The sequence below is a fragment of the Ilyonectria robusta genome, assembly GCF_021365365.1.
Source record: "Ilyonectria robusta strain PMI_751 chromosome Unknown BGZ61scaffold_2, whole genome shotgun sequence".
In the NCBI taxonomy this organism is placed as follows: domain Eukaryota; kingdom Fungi; phylum Ascomycota; class Sordariomycetes; order Hypocreales; family Nectriaceae; genus Ilyonectria; species Ilyonectria robusta.
In genome coordinates, this window is record NW_025764436.1 from 1,241,727 (window position 1) to 1,268,246 (window position 26,520).

The 26,520-nt window shown below is 55.5% G+C and overlaps 10 protein-coding genes across 10 annotated transcripts; 3 read left to right on the top strand and 7 right to left on the bottom strand.

Moving 5' to 3' along the window:
* Positions 1-240: 240 nt before the first annotated feature.
* BGZ61DRAFT_340346 (ATP-dependent protease La) lies at positions 241-3,278 on the bottom strand (the record flags this gene model as incomplete). Its single annotated transcript, XM_046239300.1, has 4 exons — positions 241-328; positions 451-620; positions 685-2,753; positions 2,810-3,278. The coding sequence occupies 4 exons, from the start codon at positions 3,276-3,278 to the stop codon at positions 241-243; spliced, it is 2,796 nt and encodes a 931-aa protein (XP_046110567.1).
* A 950-nt stretch (positions 3,279-4,228) lies between these two features.
* On the top strand, positions 4,229-5,200 carry BGZ61DRAFT_472174 (uncharacterized protein; the record flags this gene model as incomplete). Its single annotated transcript, XM_046248301.1, has 3 exons — positions 4,229-4,232; positions 4,292-4,404; positions 4,487-5,200. 3 exons carry the CDS (start codon positions 4,229-4,231, stop codon positions 5,198-5,200), a joined length of 831 nt encoding a protein of 276 aa, XP_046110568.1.
* Positions 5,201-5,656: 456 nt separating this feature from the next.
* BGZ61DRAFT_472175 (uncharacterized protein) lies at positions 5,657-6,623 on the bottom strand (the record flags this gene model as incomplete). The annotated part of the gene is made up of 3 exons (XM_046248302.1): positions 5,657-5,875; positions 5,993-6,245; positions 6,316-6,623. 3 exons carry the CDS (start codon positions 6,621-6,623, stop codon positions 5,657-5,659), a joined length of 780 nt encoding a protein of 259 aa, XP_046110569.1.
* An 834-nt stretch (positions 6,624-7,457) lies between these two features.
* Positions 7,458-8,567, bottom strand: BGZ61DRAFT_85295 (uncharacterized protein). Its single transcript, XM_046257151.1, has one exon. The coding sequence runs from the start codon at positions 8,197-8,199 to the stop codon at positions 7,552-7,554; it is 648 nt and encodes a 215-aa protein (XP_046110570.1). The 5' UTR covers positions 8,200-8,567; the 3' UTR covers positions 7,458-7,551.
* BGZ61DRAFT_341509 (NUDIX hydrolase domain-like protein) lies at positions 8,285-9,205 on the bottom strand (the record flags this gene model as incomplete). The annotated part of the gene is made up of 3 exons (XM_046239411.1): positions 8,285-8,520; positions 8,585-8,923; positions 9,010-9,205. 3 exons carry the CDS (start codon positions 9,203-9,205, stop codon positions 8,285-8,287), a joined length of 771 nt encoding a protein of 256 aa, XP_046110571.1.
* A 1,425-nt stretch (positions 9,206-10,630) lies between these two features.
* Positions 10,631-11,933, top strand: BGZ61DRAFT_489655 (actin cytoskeleton-regulatory complex protein END3-domain-containing protein; the record flags this gene model as incomplete). Its single annotated transcript, XM_046250236.1, has 3 exons — positions 10,631-10,867; positions 10,927-11,161; positions 11,212-11,933. The coding sequence occupies 3 exons, from the start codon at positions 10,631-10,633 to the stop codon at positions 11,931-11,933; spliced, it is 1,194 nt and encodes a 397-aa protein (XP_046110572.1).
* A 110-nt stretch (positions 11,934-12,043) lies between these two features.
* Positions 12,044-13,305, bottom strand: BGZ61DRAFT_341166 (uncharacterized protein; the record flags this gene model as incomplete). The annotated part of the gene is made up of 3 exons (XM_046239381.1): positions 12,044-12,265; positions 12,326-13,105; positions 13,189-13,305. The coding sequence occupies 3 exons, from the start codon at positions 13,303-13,305 to the stop codon at positions 12,044-12,046; spliced, it is 1,119 nt and encodes a 372-aa protein (XP_046110573.1).
* A 972-nt stretch (positions 13,306-14,277) lies between these two features.
* Positions 14,278-14,728, top strand: BGZ61DRAFT_472179 (uncharacterized protein; the record flags this gene model as incomplete). Its single annotated transcript, XM_046248303.1, has 2 exons — positions 14,278-14,511; positions 14,576-14,728. The coding sequence occupies 2 exons, from the start codon at positions 14,278-14,280 to the stop codon at positions 14,726-14,728; spliced, it is 387 nt and encodes a 128-aa protein (XP_046110574.1).
* A 1,577-nt stretch (positions 14,729-16,305) lies between these two features.
* Positions 16,306-17,247, bottom strand: BGZ61DRAFT_472180 (uncharacterized protein; the record flags this gene model as incomplete). Its single annotated transcript, XM_046248304.1, has 2 exons — positions 16,306-16,877; positions 16,968-17,247. 2 exons carry the CDS (start codon positions 17,245-17,247, stop codon positions 16,306-16,308), a joined length of 852 nt encoding a protein of 283 aa, XP_046110575.1.
* A 3,300-nt stretch (positions 17,248-20,547) lies between these two features.
* BGZ61DRAFT_339885 (TFIID associated protein) lies at positions 20,548-21,910 on the bottom strand (the record flags this gene model as incomplete). Its single annotated transcript, XM_046239261.1, has 3 exons — positions 20,548-20,861; positions 20,919-21,769; positions 21,828-21,910. 3 exons carry the CDS (start codon positions 21,908-21,910, stop codon positions 20,548-20,550), a joined length of 1,248 nt encoding a protein of 415 aa, XP_046110576.1.
* Between the last annotated feature and the right edge of the window lie 4,610 nt (positions 21,911-26,520).

Genomic DNA, 26,520 nt, shown 5'->3' on the forward strand with positions numbered 1-26,520 from the left:
CCGCGTCCCCGGCTGGATGCGTCGCAAAACGGGCTGAATTAGGCCATGCTGGGGGCTGTCGCCATCTTCCCTGGAACGGGGGTTCGTTGCGTTGTGTTGTCGCCACGAGACGTTTCAACGCTGCGGAACAGGTTCGGCGTATCGACAAGACATTGAAACATCGGAGGCTGGAACATGGGCGAGGCGTCGGCAGGAAGACGCAGGCGCAGGCGCCCGGATGAGGGGTTGCTGCAGACTTCATCACAGCCGAGGCTCGATGCCCCGGAAGTTGCTGTCGTCCGCCCAATGCGAATCGGGCCAGACGAGGCGTATCGCCTCCCAGATATGGCTGTGCGAGACATGTGTTAGTAACACCAGTTCCGTGCTCGGGGTATGACAAACATCGGCGGGAGGGCGGTGTCACAAGGGCGCCGGTGCCGAAGCTGTAAGGGACAGGGGATGTGTGCTCACCTAACGTGGAGGATCTCGAGTCCATCCTTGACCTCCTGCGGTAGATCCTTGACATCCTTGCGGTTCTGGGCGGGGAGTAGCACCGTCTTGACGCCCGCTCGAAGGGCGCCGATGAGCTTTTCCTTGATACCTCCGACGGCTGTAACTCGGCCCCGGAGAGAAATCTCGCCCTGTAGCACAACAAGTGTTAGCACATCGAAATGTCGTTCGCCAAGGAATCCGCCAAAAACTTACCGTCATGGCCATGGACGGCGGCACTGGCTTGCCTGAGAATAGAGAAATCAGGGCCACAGCCTGGCCGATGCCACTGCTGGGGCCATCCTTGGGAATGGCGCCTGAGGGACAATGGACGTGGATGCTGCGCTCCTTCATGATGTCGGTAGTTGGCTCGGGCGTGAGACCAAGCTCAAATGCATGGGCCTTGACCCAAGTCAGGGCCACCTCGACACTCTCCTTCAGAACATCACCAAGCTTTCCTGTGAGCTGGACACGTCCGTTGCCAGGCATGTCAGCAACTTCGATGAACAGAATGCTGCCATTACCCCCAGAGCTGTAGGCGACGAGGCCAGTCACGATACCGGGACGACTCGTCGTCTCAGCAATCTCCTCCTCGTACTTCTCGATACCCAATATGTTCTCAATGTCATCCACAGTGAGGGCCGGCTGATAGTCGTTGGCATGTCCGCCGTCCTTTGCTTCTGAAAACTCAACAGCCTTGGCACGGCAGACCGAGCCGATCTCACGCTCAAGGTTACGGACACCAGATTCACGAGTGTAGGACTCGATAATCTTGGACACAACATCCTGGTTGAAAGCGACTTGGCTTTCGGCCAGTCCGTTGACCCTGATTTGCTTGGGGATCAGGTGCTGCATCGCAATGTGACGCTTCTCGAGAGTAGTGTAGCCAGGAATGTAGATGGTCTCCATTCGATCCAGGAGAGGAGCTGGGATTGTGTCCAAGCTGTTGGCTGTGGCGATAAATAGGATTTTGGAAAGGTCAATGGGCATTCCAACGTAGTGATCCTGGAAGTTGCTATTCTGCTCGGGGTCGAGAACCTCGAGCATGGCCGCCGAGGGGTCGCCGTGAATACTGGCTTGCCCAATCTTGTCGATCTCATCAAGCAAGAAGACAGGGTTGGCAACACCGACCTTCCTCAGACCCTGGACGATGAGGCCAGGCATGGCCGCAACGTAGGTTCTTCGGTGGCCACGAATCTCGGCCTCGTCTCTGACACCACCAAGAGAGATGCGGTGGAATTTGCGTCCCAAGGCCGTCGCCACGGACCTAGCAAGACTGGTCTTGCCAACACCAGGGGGTCCCGCCAGGAGCATGATGGGGGACCTGTCCACCTGGCGCTGGGACTTGAGGATCTGGAGCTTAGCGATTTCTGGCCGGCTTGTGTCCTCGGCAGCTGGGTTCGCATCAGCATTCCCATCCTCTCCTTCCTTGGGCTTGTCCATGTGCTCCTCGGCCTTCTTGATCTTCTCATCCACGTCGTCATTGATGGACTGCTTCAGTCTCAAAACCGCCAAATACTCGATCAGCCTCTTCTTGACGCTCTCAAGGCCATAGTGGTCTTCGTCAAGCTGCTTCTTGGCCTTGTGCAGCGTTTCTGGGCCAAGACGATCATCGGTGAGGGTCGACCAGGGAATTTCCGACAGGGTTTCCAACCAATTTCTGGTAACTTGGTACTCCTGGTTCATTGGCATCATTTTTTGTAATCGCCGCATCTCTCTGTCTACGGTCTTGGCAGCCTCTTGAGGGAGCTTGGCATTCTGAAGCTTCCGCTTGAGTTCGTCTAGTTCGTTGGCTTCTTGATCGTCATTTTGATCATTGTTCGGAGGGAATTGTCCAGACGGAGGAACAAATGACATGCCCGGAATTTGAGGTAGCGAGTTGCCCTTTCGGTTTTGGTTCTCATTCAACCGATCCAAGATGGTAACGGGCATGGCGGCGAATGTGGTGATCTTAAAGTTGTTCTTGATGCCTCCGACCTGACGTTCAAGCAGCTCAATGACCTTGGTCAGGCGTACCTTGACATCTAGCGCGGCGAGGACCTCGAGCTTCTCCTCGTGCGAAGTCTCAACTAGGTTGGCCATGAAGTCGGCTAGCAGTCCAGCATCCTTTATTTCCTTCCTCATAATGAGCATATCCAATCGTTTGGTTATCAATGGCGACAGGACGGGGCCGCCCTTGGTTCGAGGTAGGAGGGACGAAATCCTCAGAATGGTGACTAGTTCTCGCGATCGGGTTTTTAGGAGGGCGAAGAGGTCTTGAAGCTGCTTGTCGGGAGGGGATGCCACTACGAGACGGTTAGTAAGTTCCGACGAAGACTGGGCCGTGTTGACTTGGACATACTATCATCGGTAAAGTATGTGACCTTTGCCTCGAAGAAGGGCCGCTCCCGAGTGATGTTATCGACACGGATGCGCGAGGTGCCTTCGACGCGCAGAGCGAACTCTCCGGTGCCCCTTCCATCGATGCCAATGATCTTGGCGGCAACACCAAAGTTGTAGAGATCCTTCTCCTTGGCACTGCCTGGGTTTATATTCTCGATCTGTGAGCTGTCGATGTCCTCAGCATCGCCGATGAGGAGCTGGCCGTTGGGGCCGACTAGGGGCGAGGAGACGGGGACGCAGGCGATGGGTACGCCATCGATGCGGCCATCGGGGCCCTTGGTAGCAGCGCGCTCGTAGACGTGGGCGAGGAGAGCGGGGATATCGGGACGGCTGGAGTTGACTGCAATGCGCTGGACGAGGCCGGGGAGGAGGATGGTGCCGCGCGCGAGCGGGATCAGGGGAAGGGTCGCGGTCTGAGATCTCCCCATGACGGAATCAAGGCTTATAGGAAGGACAGCGATGCAGAGGTGAGTGAGCGGGAAAAGGAAAAAGACAAGGGCTTGCGGGATGCACGGGAAGAAGTACTTGAGATGGACGGGGAATGCTGTTTGGATGGGGCACAGCAAACAAGGTGGAGGAGGTTGATGTCAGATGTCAAGTTGTCGGCGGCCGGTCGCGGGAAAGCTGGAAACACGGGGATCGAGGCCGAAGCCGGGGTGCAGCGCTACAGTGCCTCGTTCCACTTCGCTGCCGAGGCTAATTGTGCATTGCGAGAGCAGCACAGCTATCGACGGACGTAATTACGCATAAACAAACGCAGTCTGGGCCTAGGACCCGGTGAAAGTCGCACCAGAACCGACTTCGGCATTCTGGCTCGGGATCGGAATTGCCCCAGGATTTCTCCCAGATGCGACCATGTTCCATGGGACCACGGTCGTTGATCCAGGACTCGCGAATCGATCCCGTCCGTTCCGCTCACGGGATGCAAGCCCACCCGCGCCGTTGGAGACGTGCAGGAGCGCATTGCATAACGATTGATAAATCGAATCATCAGCCTGATCCGAGACTGACGCGCCATGCAGCTTAATTACTGCGTTCAGCTTGCTGGTCTCTGCTGAGGCCGCTCCGCACAGTCGTTCATGTGAGCATCTCAGAGTGGACTGACTTACTTACCCGCCGCCGGGAGCATGTCCGGGCCGCACTGATTAGCTGAGGAAGAATGCGCCGAGACTGAAAGGCGCACGTGCTCAAGCACCTTCGGCTTGGAGCTCCAGGCGGCGGCTACTGGGATGACTAAGGCTCTCCAGTCCATGCCCCACTGTTCGGACGCGAATCGCGGGGCAACCATCCATTAAACCAAGTCGCGACTTCACGCGTCTCCTTCATTGTGTGACACTTACTGCTTTTACATCTACCAAAACCTCCGCCAACTACCACAATGTGTATGCCCACCACCACTCCTGAACCACACCGTGGACATCTACTAACCTAAACCGGACAGCTGCATACGGAGGATACTCAAAACCCGCATACGGTGCTCAGGGCGGTGACGACTCTGGCGGCTTCTTCGCAGGCGGTTCACAGCAGGGCAGCCAAGGTGGCGGTGGTGGCAAGGTATGTCGGATGCCATGATCCTCTCCCTGACGCATCCACCAAGCGAGCGTTCAGTTGCTGACGAGATCCTCGATACGTCCAGTCTTACCAAGATGAGTCTCTGCGCCCCGTCACAATCAAGCAAATCCTCGACGCCGAGGAGGCCTACGCCGGCGCCGATTTCCGCATCGACGGCTCCCCCGTCACCCAGATCACCTTCGTTGGTCAAGTCCGTAACGTGAACCCGCAACCCACAACCATCACCCTCAAGATCGATGACGGCACCGGCCAGATCGAGGTCAAGAAGTGGATAGACGCCGACAAGCAAGATGATGCTGACCCTGGGTACGAGCTCGACTCCCATGTTCGCATCTGGGGCCGCCTCAAGTCCTTCAACAAGCGTCACGTCGGTGCCCACGTTATCCGCCCCGTGTCCGACCCCAACGAGGTCAACTACCACCTCCTCGAGGCCACCTACGTCCACCTCTACTTCACCAAGGGACCTCTTGGTGGAGCGAACGGTGCCAACGGCGAGGGAGACAGCATGTTCGTCGATGGTGGCGGATACAATGACCAAACTGGCGGTAACGCTAGCCAAGCAAACAGTAAATTGTCCGGCTGCTCCGCCCCGGCCAAGAAGATGTTCAACTTCATGAACGACACACCTGGCGGAAATGAAGGCATCCATCTCAACGTCATCACCAACTCGACTAGCATGTCTGTGAGGGATGTCCTAACTGGCGCCGATGAGTTGCTCGGACAGGGTCTAATCTACACAACTGTCGACGACGAGACGTGGGCGATTCTGGAATACTGAGCGGCGCGCTTGAGGTCTTGAAGAGAGGGCAGTGAGCATGGGACGTGTCAACTGTTACAGGGTACAAAGCTGGTTAAAAGGTGTTCAAGGATATAGGCGGTCCAGCTTATGAGGGAATGACTATTTATTTTCTGCTAATGAATGACTGGAGCTAGTCGGTGCACTGCCGAATACAACATGAATAGAGATATTGCAGCGGTAAAGACCGTCATTGACGTGGGTGTCCAAGCCTAATGGCTTCCGCACGTCTTACGTCGTTCAAAATCAACAACCGTTCAAAGTGAATGAATGTGGTCAACCGACCAAGCCATGGCCAGCTTCACCCAGGCCATCGCACCCATTTCCACACAGTTTCTGTTCAATCTTCCTTTCAATCTTCCTGTCAATCTTCCGTTCAATCTCCCTTCCCATCAAACTCCTCCTCTTCAAACCTCAAGCCTCTCCGACCACTCGCTGCTAGACCTTCACTCCGCCAAGGGCGGGGAGGAGGACTGGCGCGGCAGAGTACTCTGGCTTCGGAGCCTGTGGCTCACGAACCATGATGTACAGCTGGACAGGGTCACGGCCGCGCTCAAACACTACGATCCGCTTGACCTCGAAGCCAAACTTGGCGTAGTACGCGTTGGTGAGTTCATTGCTGGACTCGAGATACACCGGGCGGTTCTCAGCGTCGGCCTACAGACGGGATGCGTTAGTGACGAATCCATATCACTCCAGGGGTGATTTGCGAGGGCATTGGATGAGGGGAGACGAGGTGTAAGTCGTTCATGAGGGACGCTGTGGAAAATCAACCTTTTCAATCATGGCGCGGATGAGCTTTCCGGCATAGCCCTTGCCTCTCGCGTTGGGCTTCGTTCCGAGGTAGACAAGATAGTAGCACTCACTATCCCGATCCGCCATGACCTCTTCCTTGGTGTGGTTCAAGACGGGGATCATCTCGTCGAAGTAGCGTCTGCGACCCTCGGGCGAGAGCTGATACCACAACCTCCACATGCCACTCCGAAAGACAGTCCACCAGTCTTCCATGTTTTTACCCGGAGGCAGCCTATCTCGAGAGCATTGAGTGTGAGCATTTGATGTTCCTCGCCACTTAGAAGGGACGGATAGCTACATACCACAGAGCTACGGCATCATAGTCAGGCCCGATGGCCGTGACGACGCCCTTGTAGACGTGGCCAGCGACCATATAAGTCATGATGTCGACGTGGAGCTTCCATTTGTGCTCATCCGAGTAATCCGCCATGTCATCTCCATCGAGGACATAGCGGCTCATTGCATCCGTAGCAAACGAGTGGGCCAACGACCGGCCGGCCGCAGCACTCTCGTCAATGCTGACAACGCGGACAGTGTCCTCCCAGGATGGCGGCACGAGAGAGTGACGTCGCCAGTCGGCAAGGGCCGTCTTCCCATTTAAATTGTCCATGGTGGGCCGGATGCTTTACTCGGTACTTGAACGGTCTAAGAGCCGCGCGGCGTGTTAAGCAAGCGGCTCGCAACTAAAGGCCTAGACTCACATTGTATATTCTGGATACTATCGCCCGTATGGACTTGCGAGAGCTGACTTCTGGAGAGAGGCGTAAACCTTGAAGGATGACGCAGGCAATTAAGGCTGGCGCGGAGTTCAACCGACATCAATGTGGTGTGGGAGCGGGCCAGGCTCTCGAAGGCGGGCTTAGGTAGTAGGGTTCGAAGGCTCGACGGGATAGCTAGCGATGCTGTTCAGGATCGCAGATTGTAGAGCCGCGGGGGAGCAGGTTTGGGCACAGAGACGGAGAGACGGAGAGACGGAGAGACGGTGAGAGGGTGAGAGGGTGAGACGGGACGAAGCTGGAGCGGAGAGGCGTTGGGGTAGCAATCAGGCAAGTGGCAACAGTAGCAAGACACAGAGCTGGAGGTTCTCTCAAGCGTTCCCGGCTGAAAGGGTGGCTTTGGGAGATTTCCTTTGAGGATGCTTAGTGAAACCAGGGACTGTTGAGTGTCGAGACAGGTGACGGAGGGAAGAAAGAGGCGGAGATAGGCAACCCGGGGCCAAGGGTTAAGTAGTCGGTGGAAGTGCCGGGAGGTCCCGCGCCTAGATACGGCAACGCTTAGACATGGCTGCGAGCACGATTGGCTCGTCACCGGGCCGGCCATTCGTGTGCATTCGCGGGCATTCGTGGGCATTCGTGGGGTGAAGCTGCCTTTGCGAGTCAGGGTTGCAGAAGCACACGGTTGGGCGATTTGCTGTAAGACATGGTTTTGGTGAGAACAAGGCCTGGGCACGCATGACCGGTGGGGGTTGCGCTGCGGCGTCACCGTGTTGGACAGGTTGACAGGTCAGGCGAGCCCTTCGTGAAGCCGGTCCCAGGGCTTCACCCCCCGCAGCGTATGTGGCTAGTTACAGAATGGGAAGCGAATGGATGTGGCTCCCATTGACGTGGGCGGACGGGCGTGGTGGGAAGACAACGACTCGTCCAAACCGTGGGGTTGAGAGGTTGGGCGGCAGACGCACAAAGAGAAGCCCAAGCCACCGAGACGACGGGAAGCCGTGAGACAGACTCCGCGGCGCCAAGGGCTCCCGGCTGCCTATCATCGAGGCCCGGCAAGCTAGCGGAGCCGTCGTGATTGTCGATTGCAGCGCTCGGCGTCTGCAAGGATCCAGGTGACGGCGCTACTCTGCTCCGGTTGCATGTCGACGGCTCGCCACGGCCCGGTACGTTGCTGCACCTCGTATGTGGGAATGGGACCGAGCGGAGTTGAGAGACGGATCTTCGGCATGCGGCCACATCATTCCCTCGGATGCCGGTGGTGATAGAGCTTCGGCGAGTCCGGCGACTCTCTCCAGCCATGTCCCACCGGCTGATCTTCAAGTCATTGAGCGGGTCGGGCGGGCAGCGGGCGGGCAGCGGGTGGACGACGTCAAATTTAAGAAAGCGGCTCTCCGTCCGAGGGACATCTCTCGAGGGCCATGAGAGTGGATATCTATGCAGATCAACCGCGAACAAAACTATCAACCACATGTGTCTCTCCTCCTACACCTACGGAACCATCCCGTCTGCCGTCCTCATTGCTCCGACTTTTTAACTTCAGAAATTCGTATTTGGCTTACAGCATGCGTCGAATCTCCTGCTCGTTCATGTACTTGTCGAGACCCGAGTCGAGGCTCTCCCACCACTCGAAGAGCATCGAGTTGCAGATGAGCTTGAACCAGGGGGTGAACTTGAGGGTGGGGTCCTCGAACAGCTGCTTCAACTTGTCCGCGCTGACGTACTGGGTGGCTTGGACCTCGTTGACGTTGACATCAAGGTCAACGTTCGCCTTGATGAAGAGGATGTAGTCCACTGGGCGAATTAGTTGGTTGACAAATTCACTGCGTAGCCATGTAGACATGGGCCATAGACGTACCTTCGTGCTCGCCCCATTTGCCGTCACTGGGAGCCTTGTAGTGGATTCGGGTCAGGAACTTGAAGTCCTCGAAGGGGACCTGCTCCTTCTTGATTCCAAGCTCGTGGTCAAGCTTGCGCTGAGCAGCACGCTTGACTCCGTCAATGGAGTCGGCGAGGGTCGAGCCGGTCTCCGTGGGGATGTGAAGGGGGTGGGAGCAGCACGTGTTTGTCCACATGTCGGGGAAGGTGATCTTCTCAGTGGCGCGCTGCTGCAGAAGCAGCTCGTTCTTGTCGTTGAAGAGGAAGACGGAGAATGCGCGGTGGAGGAGACCCTTGTCGATGTTGGTCATGAGATGGCCTAGTCCGAGGCATGTTAGCAACCGACTGCGATGGACGCGGCGATATGGCTCTTGCGAGGCTGTGGACGGACGCGGCTGCACGTACAGATCTTCTTGCTAGCGGTGCCGATTGGCTTGTCGTTCTCGTCGAGAACGATGCAGACCTCGTCCATAAGGCGGATCTGCTCCTCATCGTGACCGGACAGGGGCTCCGAGCTGGCGTCAATGTCGGGGAAGAGGCGGAGCATGGCCTCAGCCGTGATGGGCTGGGCCTCGGTGGTAGTGGTGGTGGTGGTCGACATTGCGATAGAGGCAGAGGTTCTGCAGGACGTAGAGGGCGAGAGAAGCAGAGGAGTACGTCGCAAAGGGGTAGTAGTGCGATGCAGTGCGAGCAATGGGTCCAGGAGAGAAGAGGCTAGTCGGTCTGTCTCCAAGGCTCAATTTAAAGTCATTTGGAACCCCTCCAGAGTCGTAGGCGGGTTGCCCCTCCATCGTCGCCAGCCGCCCAGCGCCCACTGGGGCTCCACTGAAACCGTCCACTGGGGTCCCGTTCCTGGACCTCTGGGGGCACTTCATCCCTAACAGGCAGTAGGGCCCAACATTGATCCCTGCTGGTTAGTCAGCCACCTCGGTGAAGCTGGCCTGGGAATAGCTCATTCACTGCTCTGGCATCATGACATCTCAGTCTGGGCTGGGTCTCCAATCATCCTGGCTGCAGAGGGGTGCCTTGGCCCCAGGTACAATAAAAGCCTCGTCGCCTGCGTATTCGGAAGCAAAAATCAATGCCTTGCATAATCGTTCGGTTGGTGGGGTTGTCACTGTGCAGTGTTCGGGATATCCAAGTCAGCGTTCCCGGCTTAGACGCCAACTCCCGGCGGCTTCCGGTTGCGCAGGCTCCGGGCACTTATCAACACTCGATCCGAGAGACGCGACAGCATGAATCGCTGTATTGAACCCGATCTTGAGCACTGCAAAGAACGATACTGGACCGCCCAACCCCACAATCTGCCTCCATCAGTTGTGGTTGGTAGATGCACCTTGCATCCGATGCCCTATCGCACTCGCAATGTGACATTCGTTTTCGGCATCTGGAAACCTCGTAGTCGTGGGTAGACTGGTAGATGGCCGAGAGTAAACCCCACTACCACCGCGGTACCACGCTGACCCGATTCTTCCGGAAGTCTCTGCAATATCAACGGATTACCTCGCCTAGGTACCTAGCGAGTGCGTCGAGTTGAAATCGAAACGTGACAGGTACAACCGGGACATGTGGTAGCGTGAGGGTGGTTAGTACTGGGGAGGGAGCAACTGCACATCACCAAGGAGATGAGACCCCCGTTGAAAACGAAAAGCCCATGTTCGCATCTGTTGATAAGAGTAAAGAAGTGTGATAGAAGATGATTATGACCCGAGTGGGTGGTACATCGATGGTGGTGAGCATACGAGATTATGCGCTAAATCGGATATTCCCCAAGCGGGGTTCGTGGAGCTGCTCTCCTTGCTATCAGGGGAATCAACCCAAGCGAGGCTGGGGAGCTTCGTCATTAACAACCTTACGCCCATCGCCACCGTCATCCCTCTCCAGTGTCCGACATTACGCGGCTGCCGGACGTACAATAGTTTGCGACAGCTCACAGAAAGCGACCGCGGCTCCCGGACGTCGAATTCATCAACAACCCGCCTCTTCCAGCGTCGTTAGCATCGCCGCGAGCTGGCCCACCGCAACTATGGCTCCCAAGATCGAGGCGGCAGAAATCGAGACCTACTGGAACATCTTCTCCACTCGGACAGGCGGCGGCAAGTTTCTGACTGGCGAGCAGGCCGCCCCCGTGCTCAAGAACAGCGGACTGCGCGATGACCAGCTTGAGCGGGTGTGGGACCTGGCGGACGTGGACAACGATGGCAACCTCGACTTTGAGGAGTTCTGCGTCGCGATGCGAGTGATTTTTGACATTCTCAACGGGGTATGGACGCAATGAGACGCTGCATGAACGATTGTCACACAGCGGCTGACCAAGAGTAGGAATACGCCGACGTACCGACGACGTTACCCGACTGGCTGGTGCCCGAATCCAAGGCTCATCTCGTACAAGCGAGCCGAGCGATCACGGGGAAGCAAGTTCAGTTTGAGCAAGTGGAGGATGACGACGAAGCCCTCGGGCTCAAGGACGGGTTTGAGTGGTACATGAAGCCTCAGGACAAGTCCAAATATGAACAGATCTACCAGGAGAACCGGGACATGCGCGGCGAGGTTGCCTGTTTGTGCCCCGAGACCTGTCCTACCACCGATTTGACTAACATGTGACAGTCAACACTCTTGATAGTCTCTACGAATCACTCGACGTCCCCGACACTGATGTCCGTTCTGCCTGGAATCTGATTAACCCCTCCGCCGGATCGACAATCAACAAGGACGCATGCCTTGCCTTTCTGCATATTCTCAACTACCGTCACGAGGGCTTCCGCATTCCCCGCACCGTACCTGCATCTCTCCGCTCGAGCTTCGAGCGCAACCAGATCGACTACCAGGTCGATAACCAGCGAACAGGTGCCAACTCCCGATGGGCAACAAAGGCCGACGAGACGACGAGCACCGGCCGCAAGGCCAAGTTTGGCGACCAATACCTGACGCGGTTGGGCCGCAGCGGCTTCAAGTCAGCGGGCACGGACTTTTCAACAGAGAAGACGGAGGATTGGGAGGAGGTCCGACTGAAGCGCAAGCTCCAGGAGCTAGAGGATAAGATGAAGAAGGTGGAGGAGATTGCGGAGCGTCGAAAAGGAGGCAAGCGCGACTCCAAGCCCGCGCTCGTCAAGAAGGAGTTAGACCAGCTGCTGGATTACAAGCGGAGAGAACTGAAGGAACTGGAGGAGGGCACAGGCAAGAGCGCCGTGGGCGGGAGCCTAAAGAGCGTATCGGAAGATCTCCAGACGGTCCAGGAGCAGGTGGATGGCCTGGAGGGACACCTGCGGTCGCGGGAGCAGATCCTGGAACAAATCCGACGGGAGATTGAGGATGAGAGGCGAGGATAGACGAAACTTGCATCTTTGGAGTGGTGGTGTGGTTTTGCTGCATGGCTTGTAGGAATAATACGGCGCTTTTTAATGGTATATCGGGCGTTGCTCTAGTCATAAAGGGGGTATCACCACATGCTCCCGTCCACGTACTTGGATGTACGTTCCATACCCAACGTGCGGCCCTTGATGGCCCATACCGCAAGGGATGGGACAGGTACAGGGCCGAGTCGACCGGCTCCGCGTGATCGGCCTATCGAGCAAAGGAAAGCGTCCACTGCTGGGCCCTTGACATACTCAAGAGGCTCGCCTTTGAACATGAGGTCGATGTTGTTTGCCACACCGGCCGCCTAGGTACTTGTCAGCCTTTGGATGGTTCCTTGACTAAAAAGAAAGAAGAGGTTGCTTACCTGTGCTTCAGTCCATATCACACTCGCCCGCGGCTTCGAGATGACATCGCCAACAGCCCACACATTTTCCGCGCCTTTCACGCGCATCTCATCGTCTACGTCCACATAACGATGCTCATTCAGCCACTCGGACGGCAAGAAGTCAGTATTCGGCACCAGCCCCATAGTCGGCAGGTACAATTCCGTCGTTAACTCTTCGCCGTCCGACAACACTACCCGGGTCTTGCCATCGGGCGTCGGCGTTGCCTCTTCCGCTCGTACTCCCTTTCGAATCTCGACACCCAGGCGTCGGAGTTCTCGCTCTGCGTTTGACGCGATGGAGTCCCCGCCGACGAGGCTTGAACCCGAGGACACGAGGATGACGGTTGTGGAGGGGAATGCGAAGCGGATTTCTCCTGCCACCTCAACGCCTGTTGCTCCCGCGCCGGCGATGACGATGTGCTTTGCAGCACCAACCTGTTCGGCTGTGCGATGGAGGTTGGCTACTAGTTCATCGTGTGAGCCGCAGGCCTTCCATGGGAGGTCTGTGTCTGCGGCGTTGGCGCCGGTTGCAAGAACGAGGTGGTCGTAGGTGAGCACGCACAACCCGTCGGCGCCAGTGTCGACCTGCACGGTACGGGATGCGACATCAACAGCCATAGCGGCGCCGATGATGAATTCAACACTTCCGGCAGGGTATTGCGATAGACCGGGCCGGATCGGGGCAATGATCTGGTCGTCCTTGATCAGGTTGGGCACGATCGCCCTAACGGAGGCAAGGTTCCAGTAAAAGTGACTGTTCTGTGGGATGTCAGTCTTGTGCTGGCGATATTATGAAAATAGCGTGTGGTAAACTCATATAGAAAATATTCAGGCTTGCGTACCTTTGAGACAAGAATGACTTTCAAGTCCTCCTCATGTGGTTGGGTATACTTGAGTAAGCGATGTGTGACGGCCAGACCGCCGAGGGAGCCGCCCAACACGACGACTGTTTTCCCCATGAGACCTGTTTTGTATATTCCAGCTCGTTGCAAAAAAGGAAACCAGCGGAAGCCGATCAGGACCGGAAAGTGTAGTTTTGGTGATTTGATGTCAGGCCGGACTTTTTACTGTATTGTGGTGTGCTGGGAGGGAATGGAGTTGAGGGATGTTGGGTAAAGCCGAGCGTGCGGTCCGGAGTCTCGGAGCGAGACCGGTGGCGGAGAAGGTGGTGCGCTGTAGCTTGTATGACGAGGACCTGTCATGTCCGTGTGAGTGGGAGGGTGTCGGAAAGGCTACTTACCGGACAAGTATCTGGATCGTTTATGGTCTGTATTCGACCGAATAGGAAGTGGCCTCACTGCGCGTGGTCTGTTTATATGCGTGCTCTTATTCTAGCTCGGTAGTTGGCCGTAATGGTGATGCCTCGAAGGGTCTTGCTCATGACACCACCACTGCCACCACCGCCTTACGTCACTTGATCATATAGTCAGTATCAACCGCGGCATGTGGTTTAGATGTGTCTGTATGTGTTTGCATGGAGATTATGCGGGTACCCTCTCTATTTTCCCTCCCATTCCCCCCCCTTCTCGTCAGTGATGGAGTTGTGTGGTGTTAGTACGCACGCATCCCAAAGCCAGCGTGAACGAAGCCCCTCTGGGCCTACTGGTAAATCCATAAATCCCTAAATCCCCTCCAGCTGCCAAGCCCACCTGCCGTCTCGTTCTGGGCCAATCGAGACCCACGACGTCACACTCGCTCCTGCCCGCGACCCCTCCCCCTCCGCCGTCGAAATCGCTTGTGACTTGCCTAGTTGGACCCCGCTAACCGCCACCTCAGGTACTCGTCCCTCAACAATAATCCTCCCCCCCCCGTTCGGTTCTCCATCTTCCATCTCCATCCCAACACAGCTCAGCTTCCATCTCTCTATTCTTCGTCTCATTTCACAGAAACACCATCCACCCAGCTATCCCCCACAAAGCAATCCATTCACAATGGCTACCCAGAGCGAAGCTTTCAAGACGGCCGTCGTCGACTCCAAGAAGTTGACCGCGAAGCCCAGCAACGACCAGCTCCTCGAGCTCTACGGTTCGCACTCCCCCACTTCCCCCTTGCCCCTCCCATCCGTTTCTATCCTGCTAACCAGAACTCGCCCTACAGCCCTCTTCAAGGTCGGATGCGGCGAGGACATCTCAACTGTCACCGCTCCCGGCGCATTCGACTTCAAGGTACGTCATTCGCTTACGGTCGGCTCGAGGGAAGCAGAAACTAATTACAATGATGAACCTACAGGGCAAGTACAAGTACCGCGCCTGGAAGGAGCTCGTTGACGAGGGTATCTCTGCCGAGACCGCCCAAGAACGCTACGTCGTCCTCGTCGAGAAGCTCAAGGCGGAGCTCGGCTACGATGCGGAGAAGGTTCCCGAGACTGTTGGTCAGGACTAAGATCGAGTAATGATATGTGACGAGTAGCAAGAGGATGGGGCCTTTGTCCGCTGTATTTTTCTTGCGCGGAACATCTTTAGATGAGGGAGAGAAACAATCATACCCTGCCGGATTCCCGGCCTGTCAGACTCGAGTTGAGTGACACCTCGTCGTGTCTTGAGCCTATGTCGCTGTAATGTGACATGTCTATCACTCAAGGGCGATCGTTTTGGTTGCTCGATTCGGTTCATGTTTATGTGAGTATTGTAAATCCCATTCCCGAGCAATCAGTGCCGAGTGGCATCTATCGCCGACTTGAGAAACCCCCAACGGGTCACATTTCGGGATGTAGCCCCGACAAGGATGGTTCATGCATCAAGATCGATTTCTGCCTAGACTCAGATCATGTTCATTCTCTCGCAGACGCATCTTTAACCCTGCTATGTCGGATCGAAGGAGCTTAAGCTGCAGGCTTACCGTAACATCCTTGGCATCCAGTCCACCCTCCGAATCACACACAAGTATTAACAAGCTACCTGGTTCGGAGGAACTCTGCATCGTGGAAAAGAAATCATTCAAATCAGTTCTAAAACACACTGGTGTGGACTGAGCTGGAGTCATGTATGCATCCTTGAACCATCACCATCCCGCTGCATCATCATCTTCCAACCCGCTTCAGACGCATCCGCACATCCAACTTGTAGGTGATAGTCCAGATATACACCCAGTAACCAGGCGCCAACCACAGTCCTCAACTCATCAGCCAAGCCATCTCGAAAGTAATGACCACATCCATCCACTATGCAACTTTATGACCCCCTTCCTCGTATTTAAGATTTATGAATGCCGCGTCTCCCTTTCTTCCCTGTCGGTGGCTTACGCCCTGTGGTGGGTACGGGCCGCACGCACATCATCCCGCCATCGCAGGGTTCATTCCCGTTGTGCTGACGGCCGTTGACAGCTCCAGCCTTAGCGGCTGCGTCCCCACAGATGTTCCCTGCGGCGCGGCTGGCTTAAGTAACGGATGACGTTCAAATCCAATATCAACGTCACGTCGGCGGGTGGCACCAGGTTCGGGAAAGCAGTGTATGTATATATGTGTGGTGCAATGTTGAGTAAAATTGTCTACCGGGGCAATTACTAGGATATAAAGTACTCGCAGACGAGCTCGAGACAAGCTCTGACGTCGCCGCATAGAATAGAAACTAATGTTTAAGTAAAGGTACGTGGCAGGCATGTACCTATTAAATCCCAAGCCCTTGGAGCGGTTCATTCATCTTCCATCCTCCCCCTGTGCTCCTTTTCCTACCAAAAACACCAAGCCGATCAACTCCGATTGAAGGGGGTCGCAAACTGAAGGGGAATCTCTTTGTAAGTCAAATATGTCGTGAGAAGGGCACGTGTGGTTCAACATTGCACAACAGGTTTTTTTAGGTTCTTTCTTCGGTTTGGCGGATCCCCATTAAAGCCTCCATCGCTCTCTTCATCATGAAACTCGTTAAATCGTGGCGACGATGAGCATGTCGTGTCCTGGGGGCTACTCGAAAGTGCCAACGTTTCCACTGGACAGAGCTTGCCTGATTTCAGAGGGTCTTGGCTTATAGGAGGGCGAAGAAGCCGGCGGCGACGATGAGCAGGGCGCTCGCACCGGTGGCGGCGGCGCCGTTCACGCTGGTGGTGACGGCAGGGACTCCGGCTGACGATGAACCGCTGGCAGCGGGGGTCTCGTAGGGCTGGGTCGGGGCAACGCTGGTAACGGTGCTGTTGGAACCGGTCCAAGCAGTGCTGTAACCGGCACTGGGAGTAGGGCAGATGGTGGTGGTCTCATCGTCGACCTCAGTCTTGGTGACGACGGACTTGGTGGAGGCCTTCTTGGAGGTGGTGGAGACGGGAGTCGAGGTGGACTCGGGAGTGGTGGTGGTCTCGGCCTCAGTGGAAGTGGTCTCAGGCTCAGTGGAGGTGGTCTTAGGCTCAGTGGAGGTAGTGGTAGGCTCAACGGAAGTGGTGGAAGTCGTCGTGGGCTCAGCGGAGCTGGTGATGGGGGCGTCGGACACGAGAGCACCATCAACGTTGTAAGCCGCGGCGCACTCGACCAGGTTCATGCTGTCAGGGCAGCACCAGGTGTTAGCGGCGGTGTCGTGACTGCAGTAGTAACCATCATCACAAGAGTCTAGGAGAAGAGGTTAGCATCAAGCACAGCGAATAACATCATGTTAGAAGAGCGCGTGTAAGGCATTCTTCAGCTCGCCAGGGGACTTACTTCCGGAGCCGTCGGAGCAGCAGATTTGCGCATCAGCAGGGTTGTAGCAGTGAGTGGAAGAGTCGTTGGAAGCGCAAGTCTCATAGCCTTTACCACAGGCCTCGGCGCAGGTGTCGCCGTCACCGCAGACGGACTGCTCGGGTTGGTACCCGTTGGTGTCGCGACGAGCGAAGCTGAGGCCCAAGACGGGGCCCTTGACCAGCTTGTAAGGCTCGGGCTGGGCGGCGACGTGGGAAACGAAGGCCACGAGGGCAATGGAGGTGGCGAAGCGGAAGAGCATCTTGACTGAAGATTTCGACGATTTCGAAGATTGAAAGGATTTTGCAATGTACGATCTGGTGCGACAGGGAACGCAGAGCCACGGACAGGGTTTGTACGATGGCGGTGGGGATTGCTGGCGGAGATTTCAACGAGGGTGCTGTCAAGCGAGCGATAGAGATATTCGCGTAGGTTTGCTGAAAGAATGGCTAGAGTCACTTGGTACTCTGAGGTTTGCGATGGAAAAAAGGACAACGACGACGGCGACGGACGAAGCAGAGGAGAGGTAGGGTGGAGGTGTGAGAGAGGGAGAGAAGAGGACGGGGATGGGCAATATGAGGTGTAAATGGAAATGGGCAGAGGCCCGCGCCAAGCCAAAAGGATGGGCAGGAAGGCCAAACCACCCAAACGGGACTACGACTACAGGGCTACGAACTAACTTACAGGGCTCCGACTACAGCAGGTGCGCTACTGAGTTGACGACGCTACGTAATTAAGACGTGGTACAGATTGGAGATGATTAGGTCAGGGTATGGTATCGGACTGTAGCACGGAGGACGGGGGGGACGGGGGACGCAGACCAGGCTAGGACCCTTGGAGGTTGTAGGAGAGGTGGCCACCAGCGCCCAGTACATATCCGTGGAAACAGCAGGCCAAAGCCCAGAACTAGGCGTTGAACGGCGCAGTAGAGGAGGGAAGGAGAAGAGAGAAGCGGCGCGCAGTCTGTGTATACGTGTGGGTGGGCAACTGAGGGCGAGCAACTGAGGGCGAATGCGAGCGGGAGAATGCGTGTTGCGGCGTCGATCAATCCCTGGAGGGAAGATCCTTTCCCCCCCATTCCGCATATCGCAAACCCCTACCACCCGACCGTTGGACCTATCCCGTGGCCTCCTCCGCTCCCCTCCGCTCGCTGTAATTAATTAATTAAGAAATCTCGGCGGGCGGGTGGCAACTGGCGAGTGGTTCACCACCGAGAGACGACGGGGGAAAAAGGACCGCGCCTTGCCCGTTCGGGGCGGTTGGTGCGGAACGGCGCCTCGCTCAACACCAGGCACCGCCCCTTTCCCGAGTGACGAAGTTGCTACGCTGGGTGTTTGGGGATTGCGGGAGCAGGAGAAGAGAGAGAGAGAGAGAGCAGCGTGGGCACGGGCGAGAGACCCAGGCAAAAGAGCCGAGGAAGAACCTACTACGTAGTACTGTGCGCAGGGCATGGCATGGTATGTGTGGCCTGGGCTCGCGGCCGTTTCATGCGCGTGCTCGTTTCGAAACCCAAGCAAGACAACGAGCCTTGGGTTGGGCTCGTGTGTTTCTACGTAGGTAGTACAGCAGGAATGCTGGATAAATGGTCACAGAAAAGAGGCGACCAAGCCAACCTTGGCTATGGCGTGTCGGACGGTGTCAAAGCGCAATCTTGCCCGCTCTGCCTGCCCTTTCTCAGCGAACATCAAGCGAATCAAGCAACAGAGCAGCTTTAAACATTGGCATTTAAACAATGTGATGATCCATTCACTGAGATGCCTCTCCTACGTTTGTTTGTTGGCCGCCCACTTTGCGCCCGGGGACCCTGAGTGCTGGATTAAATATTAAATTGAATCCACATCCAACCGCGTAACGCCGCAACGGCTCGAAAGCGCGCATAGCCCAATAACACCGGGGTCCAATGGCTCAACTTCCCTTTGCAGCAGGTCCCCTCCAGCCCCCCCCCCCTACCACACCTGCTACCGGACATGGCATCAGCCGACGCTGGGTGGTGGGCGACGCGCTGTAGTGGTCTTAGTGGTCTGTAGTGGTCTGGGGGGGGCAGATCCAGGCGCTAGGCGAGCCTGTACTACGCTGGAGGTGGCCAAGTGGCGTCCGTGTGGACGCAGGAACCAGGAACCAAAACCCAATCCTAGCACGAAGCTGTGTCTCCACTCGGCCCGATCGCGGCGTCTGATTCGCCGGCGCATGGCCAGGAATCTTCTAGCCCTGCGTCATGGGACCAGGGACCGGGGGAAGGAGGACTCGACTGGGTTTCAGGTTACTGTGACAGGCCCGGGCGGCTTTTCTTCCAACCGCAGGGGATTGTCACTCACACACACACACGCGCTCCTCCATTCAGAGCCCTCCATTCAGGTCCCTTCATTCTGCGGGCGAGACCGATGGAAGACTGACAAACTAACAGGGGAAGCAAGAGGCCTCGAAGGCCATTGTCGCGGTGTCACCCACCTGTCATCACTCTCGATCTACTGCGCGACGCCAGATGCGCGATCCATGCGTTAGCAACACGGCATGCAACCACTTGGGCGATCTGCAAGACCAACAACAATGCAAGGCCAGCGAACAAAGTGCCAATCCCTCCCTCACCATGATTCAGGAACCTCAAAGTCGCATAAATATCCCTCTGCGCCCAACCAATAACGACCGCCCACTGTGACGTGGCTGGCCTACGTGTCGATGACTCGACTCAAGATTGCTCCCTCCCTCTCTCGCCCTCTTTGACCACTATCGCCGTCACGATGCCCAATGCTCGATGCGGCGTGGTCTGATGGACTGTCCCGCTTTCCCTCAGCGTCTCTCCCTCTCTCAGCCTTTCCCCAGTGCGTCACCAGCCATCCTGGAAGAAGAGACACCTAATCCCGGCTGATAGTTACTGTTCCGTTCAGCCAGAAGGCCGGCTCGAATGTTCCTTAGCGACACCACGATAGTGACTTGACGTATAGCCAAATTACCTCCTTAAATTGCTCCGACAACTCGCCCCGTCGTATAGTAAATTGCTACACCACCTACCGTCTGTCACGCTGCTCTAGAACAACCACCCGCCGCGACCTAGGCCGCCCGCCCGTTCTAGCGCTTCACTCTCGCCGGCTTCTCTGCGTAACCCCATTTTCCGCGGCGATCCGGTGGCCCTTGCTACGGAAACCGGGCCTTCACTGACTTGCGATCGTCGCTCATCACACTTGATTCGAGACCCGCATGGCAGTTAATGCCGCTAATGTCATGATGAAAGAGCAAGATGATTAATTATAAGCCCTGGTTGCTTTTTGGTCCCGTCCTTGTGGCAATCTCAAGATCCGTGGGACGGTGGTCCGACTCAGAATCCTTCCATGGCTCTCTACTCGCGTCCTCAACGAGCCCAATCACATCACCAAGCGCCTCCCAAAGACAGTCGATCTCAAACTCATAATAATTACATTGCCAATGGAAGAACAAACCTTGCCGTCGGTCACCATTGCAAATCCATTTGCACATCGCGCCTCTGTGAACCCCAGAATGCGCCCGTGGAACAATGACCCAGTCAGCTTCCCGCACCAACAATCGTGCACCATCCCGTTCAAGCGCCCTACTCGCCCTCCTCACCGCCCATCTTGGCGATCCACTTGTTCATGTGCGAGAACTTGTCTTCAAACGTCTTCTGCAGCTTCTCTCCGGCATTCCACATTGGGTCTCCCTTCTTCCAGTACTTGAAGCAGTTCTCAAAGATCTGCCGCACATCTGTCGCAAACTCCTCGTCGTTGCTGTAGTCCTTGCGGTCCATCTTGGTCTTGATCGTGCTAAGGTCCATTGGCCGCTTGACCTTGTCAAAGTAGTCCGGCACGCCGTCTTCGACCGGCTCGACCGGGTCACGGAAGGGGCCGACAAGACGTGTCCAGAAACCTATGGATTGATTAGAACACACAAGACACTAGCCCCTGGCGGAAGATGAGCACATACCGGGTCCTGAGAGCATTCTAGTCAGGAGATCTGCGCAAAAGTCCAGCTTCTGCGCTGTTGTAAATGTGCGGCTGTCCACATAGCCGGCACTTGTTCGGCGCTTTGGTACTGGCTTGGGGAGAGAAGGCCGGGGCGGCTTGTTTTTGTTGGCCAGCTTCTGGTCGACAGATGGCAGAAGCCCGCTAGGTGTGCCCAAAGATCGCCGGTTCTTTTTGGTGTTTTTGATAACCTCATCTTCACTCTCTTCTTCCAGATAGTGCACGTTCTTGCGAGGGGTCGCAGCTGAGATGACGGACGTATCTGCCACCGCCGTGATGGTATCAAAGGAGCTCATGGCTACGACGAGCTCGCTGAGCACCTCCTGTGGCAACGACTTTGCAAACTCTGCCCTAGCATCGGAAGAACGCATGTACTCTGCCGTCCACGACAAGAGAAGCTTCCTGATCGATGAGCCCTCGGGAGTATCCTTCCAGACCTGAATGAGCAGGGGCGTGGCTGGGATCCGCTCCGTGATGCGCCGGCAGTCGACCATGGCTTCGAGCGTCTTGTCACACAGTCCCCGGATACCCAGCTTGTGCCCCAGGTTCCACAAGCCGACGAGCGCCTCGTATGACGGCACGTTGGACACATCGGAAATGACCGCGTCGGTGTAGAGGAAACTCTGAGCCAACCCAAAGACCTCTTGTGTTGCGTCTGGGAGTCGCACAACGTGCTCGACCTTGTCTTCGATGGCGGTCGAGGAGAAGTGTTTCTGGAAAAACTCAGATCGGTCGCACAGAAAGTCCTTTTGGATTCCGAAGGGCTGCTCGTCGGGACCGATGAGTATGATGACGAAAATGGGGTGAGGTTCGCTGTGGTTTTTATCAGTATTGTCTTGAAGTCATTGACGTAAAGAAGGGCGTGTCATACAGCCATGAGAATGGTCGCTTCTCTTGGACATTGATATTGGCCTCGGTGACCAGGGAGTCCCCGCCGTTTGGATGTTCTGACATATTGGTACTGCAGATCAATGTCAGGAAGGGTGAGTTCCATTAAAGCATGGGAGGGTGCTGTGTTTAAGATAAGACGACGTCTCTTCATGATGTGAATCATTGTCACTGGAGGCCTCGTACTCAATCCCTCGTCACAATAGGCCACTTTCATATTGTCGCTCGTCGATAATTTTCCAAGCCATGAATCACGGCTGGTTTAAAGGGGAAGATGTAGATAGACTTACATTGTATTTGGCGATGCTTCTGCTTTGTATGGCCTGGCAGCTCAATTCAACCTCGACGGAACCACCAGCCGCTCGCTGCCCGTCTTACGGAGTTGATCGGGTTCGGCTCGCGTTTGTCGGCAGTCTCAGTCGTAACTCATTTGGCGGTGACGTTGGTTTGAGAATTGCTCGGCAATGCTCGTCACACGGTGAATGATGCTCAACTACGATGAATCGCGATGATCGTGATGCTGGTCGTCTGAGCAGGCAGCGTGAAGTGACTGTGTTGAGATTGTGGGCCAATAAGAGACGTCGACTTGTCTGTGTGGCGCGTTCGTGATTGGAAGGAACGACGGTCCCGGAGATTGTCCGCTTCCGTCCATGTTTCCTTTTGGGCTTACCCTACAGCCATCAATCCAACTGGACTCGAGCTCCCTTTGATCACTCGAGCATTGGTTGAGTATTTTCCTGATAACGTAGAAGCTGGCGATGGATCCTACGTCCTGGTAGACCGCAGTACGTATACAACTACGTCATGGTCATGTGAAACATCTTCATCATTGTTAAGAAAACTGCTGTCGACAATCTGATGTTCGGCGCATCGCCAGGTGAATACCACCACGAAGAATCAGGCATGCCAAAACTGGAAACTTGTTTGGAATGACCTCTACTAACGGGATTTCCTGCCAAATCCATCGAATTTGTTTAGGGGTGGGCTCTGGATCAGATTGCGCCTTTACTTCTCTCAACGTTTATTCCAAGACGCGTAAGGACGGGAAGGGTTTACACGCCAGTTCAACCCAGAAAGAGCGGGAGCAAGGTTATCACCTCAACCCACAGCTCCGATAAATTACCCATTCTCAAAGAGGAAAAATGTGGTTGGTCCGGAAGTGGTCATCATTAAGACACACAACAGAGGTAGGTGACGGAGGAAGATCCGCATTGATTCGCTAATGGGTGGATTTTCTTTCATCCCATTGAATAGGCGAGCGCGGGTGCTGATCGCCAGCCCCAGCACACAATGGATGACTGGATTTCTGATTTAATGACGTATTCTTGAAATCAGGTTGTGTCCCTTATCCCCAACTTGCTCCCTTCCACTTGGCTATCTGCGGTGCACCTCTTCAGCCCAATCCGCCAGAAACGTGACTTTTTGCCGAACCTTTGTATGAGAGGTTTGAAAAACTAGACAAGCCCCAATGACCCCATGGCTCCGATTTTGTTCGAGGGTGCAAGATAACACGCGGTTATACTGCTCGGTTGTCACTCAGAGGAATGCCTTCGTAAGCATAGGTATGAGATAATACCTTGGACTTGGAGTCTTAAATTTCGTCAGACTCGCGTAGTGCAGAATGTTGACTAAAGTAAAAGTACACCAATTGGGTTCGTAATTGTTTGTAACCAAACAAATTGTATGGAGGTATATAGAGGTGCTCTCTCGTGACTACATCTCTAACTCATTGATTAAACATGAGTCTCCACGACTAGAATCTAACCCCAGAAGTAAGAGGAATGAATCCGCTTCCCTTTGGAAGCTTAATTACATTGGGGACGATTGAATTAATGATAGGTCATAACCGTTCGTGAGACCTAGATGTTTGCTATCCTTTCCTATCGCAGGATCAACTCCGGGTCGCCGAACCAATCTGCCTACCCTACACCGCTCGTCGATATCAAGCGGTCTTAGGTGTCCCCCATTAGGATTGCATATGATCTAACCAATCCTATGGAATCGTAGGACTGGTGGCTTATCGTATCATGCAGGCCATTGAATCTTGCTGCTTCTATTGGGAGACGCTCGGCGCTATTCAGTTTGTGCATGTGTGCATGCCAATTGACTGCATGTACTGCACTAATTGCTGTGTCGGTGAGACACACATTATCTATTGTCTAACCATTTCGCATTCCAGCTCACAATTGGAGTATCTTTACACTAATAGAAGTTGTAACCCGACACCGCCAAGCATCGAATGACATGCAGACGCAAATCATATCTCATTTATGACAAAGGACATACCCGCAATAGCTCGGTTATGGGGCTATGACTCCGAGACGAGATGCAGGCAACCACATCCACTTCATGTATCTCGAATCTTCTGCGCGAAGTGCAAGAGTTGCGCAACCTGGGTGCTAGTTCCACACCGACTCTCTCTGTTACATTCCCTCTGTGCGGACATCCCTCCGTGTAGACATCCCTCTGTGCGGCCTGGTGTGAATCTTCTCACTTCTCCCAGGAACCTCCTTGCCCGGATGCGGCCCGCTATCAAACCGCTAGCCACCCAAGTTGACGTGTATTGTGTTGGGAGTCGTTGCGAGTCAGGCCGCCAGTGGCGAAGCTAAATAGAAGTTGCATTGTACCGTTGAAAAAGTATTACTCTTGATTCATGCTGTTGTACCGTATCCACACAGTCTTATTCCCCGCCAACAGGCACATATAGGCATGGGGGAGCGAGCAGAAACATGGCCATAGCGGCGGCTATCAAGGAGTTATTTGCTTGTGATTAGAAAACCAATGGATCATTGGAACGTGGACCGGCGATATGGCGATGAAACAAGAGACCAGCGGCGGCTTTCTCCGGAGACGGCATGCTGATACGTGACAGGGACCAAAAATGGCGACGGCCCTCGGACGAAGCCTCTCCGCCGTTAACAGCGGCGTCCAGTTGCAAACGGGGGCAAGGTCATCTTGCTGATGCCGCAACCGTCCGTATCAATGGCCGGGAAATACGAATAGACAAGGGGATGACCTCACTGTTTCTCCCACGGGGAGTCGAGTAACATGCTACAGCCACTCCCCCAGCTTCTCTGTGCAGCGGATGTGCGGGAGCTGCTCCAGGTTTTCGATGGCCTTGGCCTCGACACTTGCCGGACGCGCAACCTCAAAACCCCAGATCTCGATGAGCCGGCTGTCCACCGCAACATGTAATCCGGACGTGTCCTGTATTCATCAGGCGTTTGCTCTGCCCACCGCCAACCCCCCGCAGCTTGGCCCCCGGCTCTTCCCAACAGAGTTGCACTGGCACCCTCCACGAAGGTCGAGTGCCGAGGGCCGTGATCCGAGGACGCAGCACGAACCCGTCATCGAACGATTAATCGATACAGCTCCTCCATGTGCTATTCCCGTCGTCGCAAAATCCAACCCCAGACGGCCGTCTCGTCGGAGAAAAGCAACAAAAGGGGGGGATACATCCCGCAAAGGTGTCAACGTAACAGGATCGTCGCCCATCTGCCGCGCATATGCCGATGAGGCATCCGAAAGCACACTCCCGGCCAATGAACCAGGCGCCGTGATTGGAGGGGATGGCAACGCGATCAGGCCAGAAGACGGTCCTGGCGCGTGCTTCAACAGTCCACCCACCATCTTGTTGTGCATTTGCTGCATTCCATCCCTTGTAGCACTCGCTGGACGTCCTTGTCCGCTGGTCGCGCGACACCGCGTGCCCCAGCTTGGCTCTCTCCGCCCTTTCCCGCATCCGACATCGATCCCCCGATGAGAAGGAGGAAGTTACATTGCACCTCGTTCCGCTGCCGGACGGGAACACACCCCAGACGCCTCAAGGTCCTTCTCCGCCGCGCCGAGGAGAGGATGTGGCGGGGCAAGACAGCGTTGTCGGGGCCGGCCTTCGCCCGTGAGTGTGAGGTGCGATCGGCCCATGTCGATGGGGAATCGCCTGAGCGGCCTGCAGATGCGCTTTGTGCCGGACGGCCTGGAGCTCACGTACGATGGGGATGTGACTGACGGCCGGGCGGTCTCACAAGTATGTATGCAGTGGTACTGAGATTGTAGCACAAGTTGGAGTAGCAATCTAGCACCCGAGAAGGAAAAAGTTGACGGCGGGAGTTGGTTGGACGAGAGAGGGCCATCATCGGCGTGAAGCGTCGGCTTGAAGCATCGGCCTGGAGGCATTGTCGGCCACTGATAGCTTCATCTAGTCATGTCTGTACATTACCTCAAGGCCAGCGGTGTGTCGACCTAAGCAGGCCCGACCTTCGAAGCCAATTGATGCCCATTCGCGGATTGAGGACATCACTCCGGATCGTCCTTTAGCTTGAAAATCGGTAGGAGCTACATTTCCGTGCTACTGCCCGCGTCACACAGAGCTGTACCACAGAGCGTCTTCCCAAGGCGGTGCAACCACTTGGATTGAGCACCAACGTAGTCTAGTCCATCCAGTCCAATGCAGGCAGGGCAGTGACGCTAGTGGCTTCTTATCCAGCTGCGTGTCCCAGATCGTGAGATCTGGCGCCTGGAGTGTGCCGCCATAAAACGCAAAGATGGGTACGGCGCTGCTTGGTGGTGTTGAAGAGGCCGGGGTAAAAGAAAAAAAAAAGCCACCCTGGCGGTGTGCATTCATAGTGGCAGCCCAACAACGACCCAGCAGAAAAAAAAACCTTTCACAAGCTCAA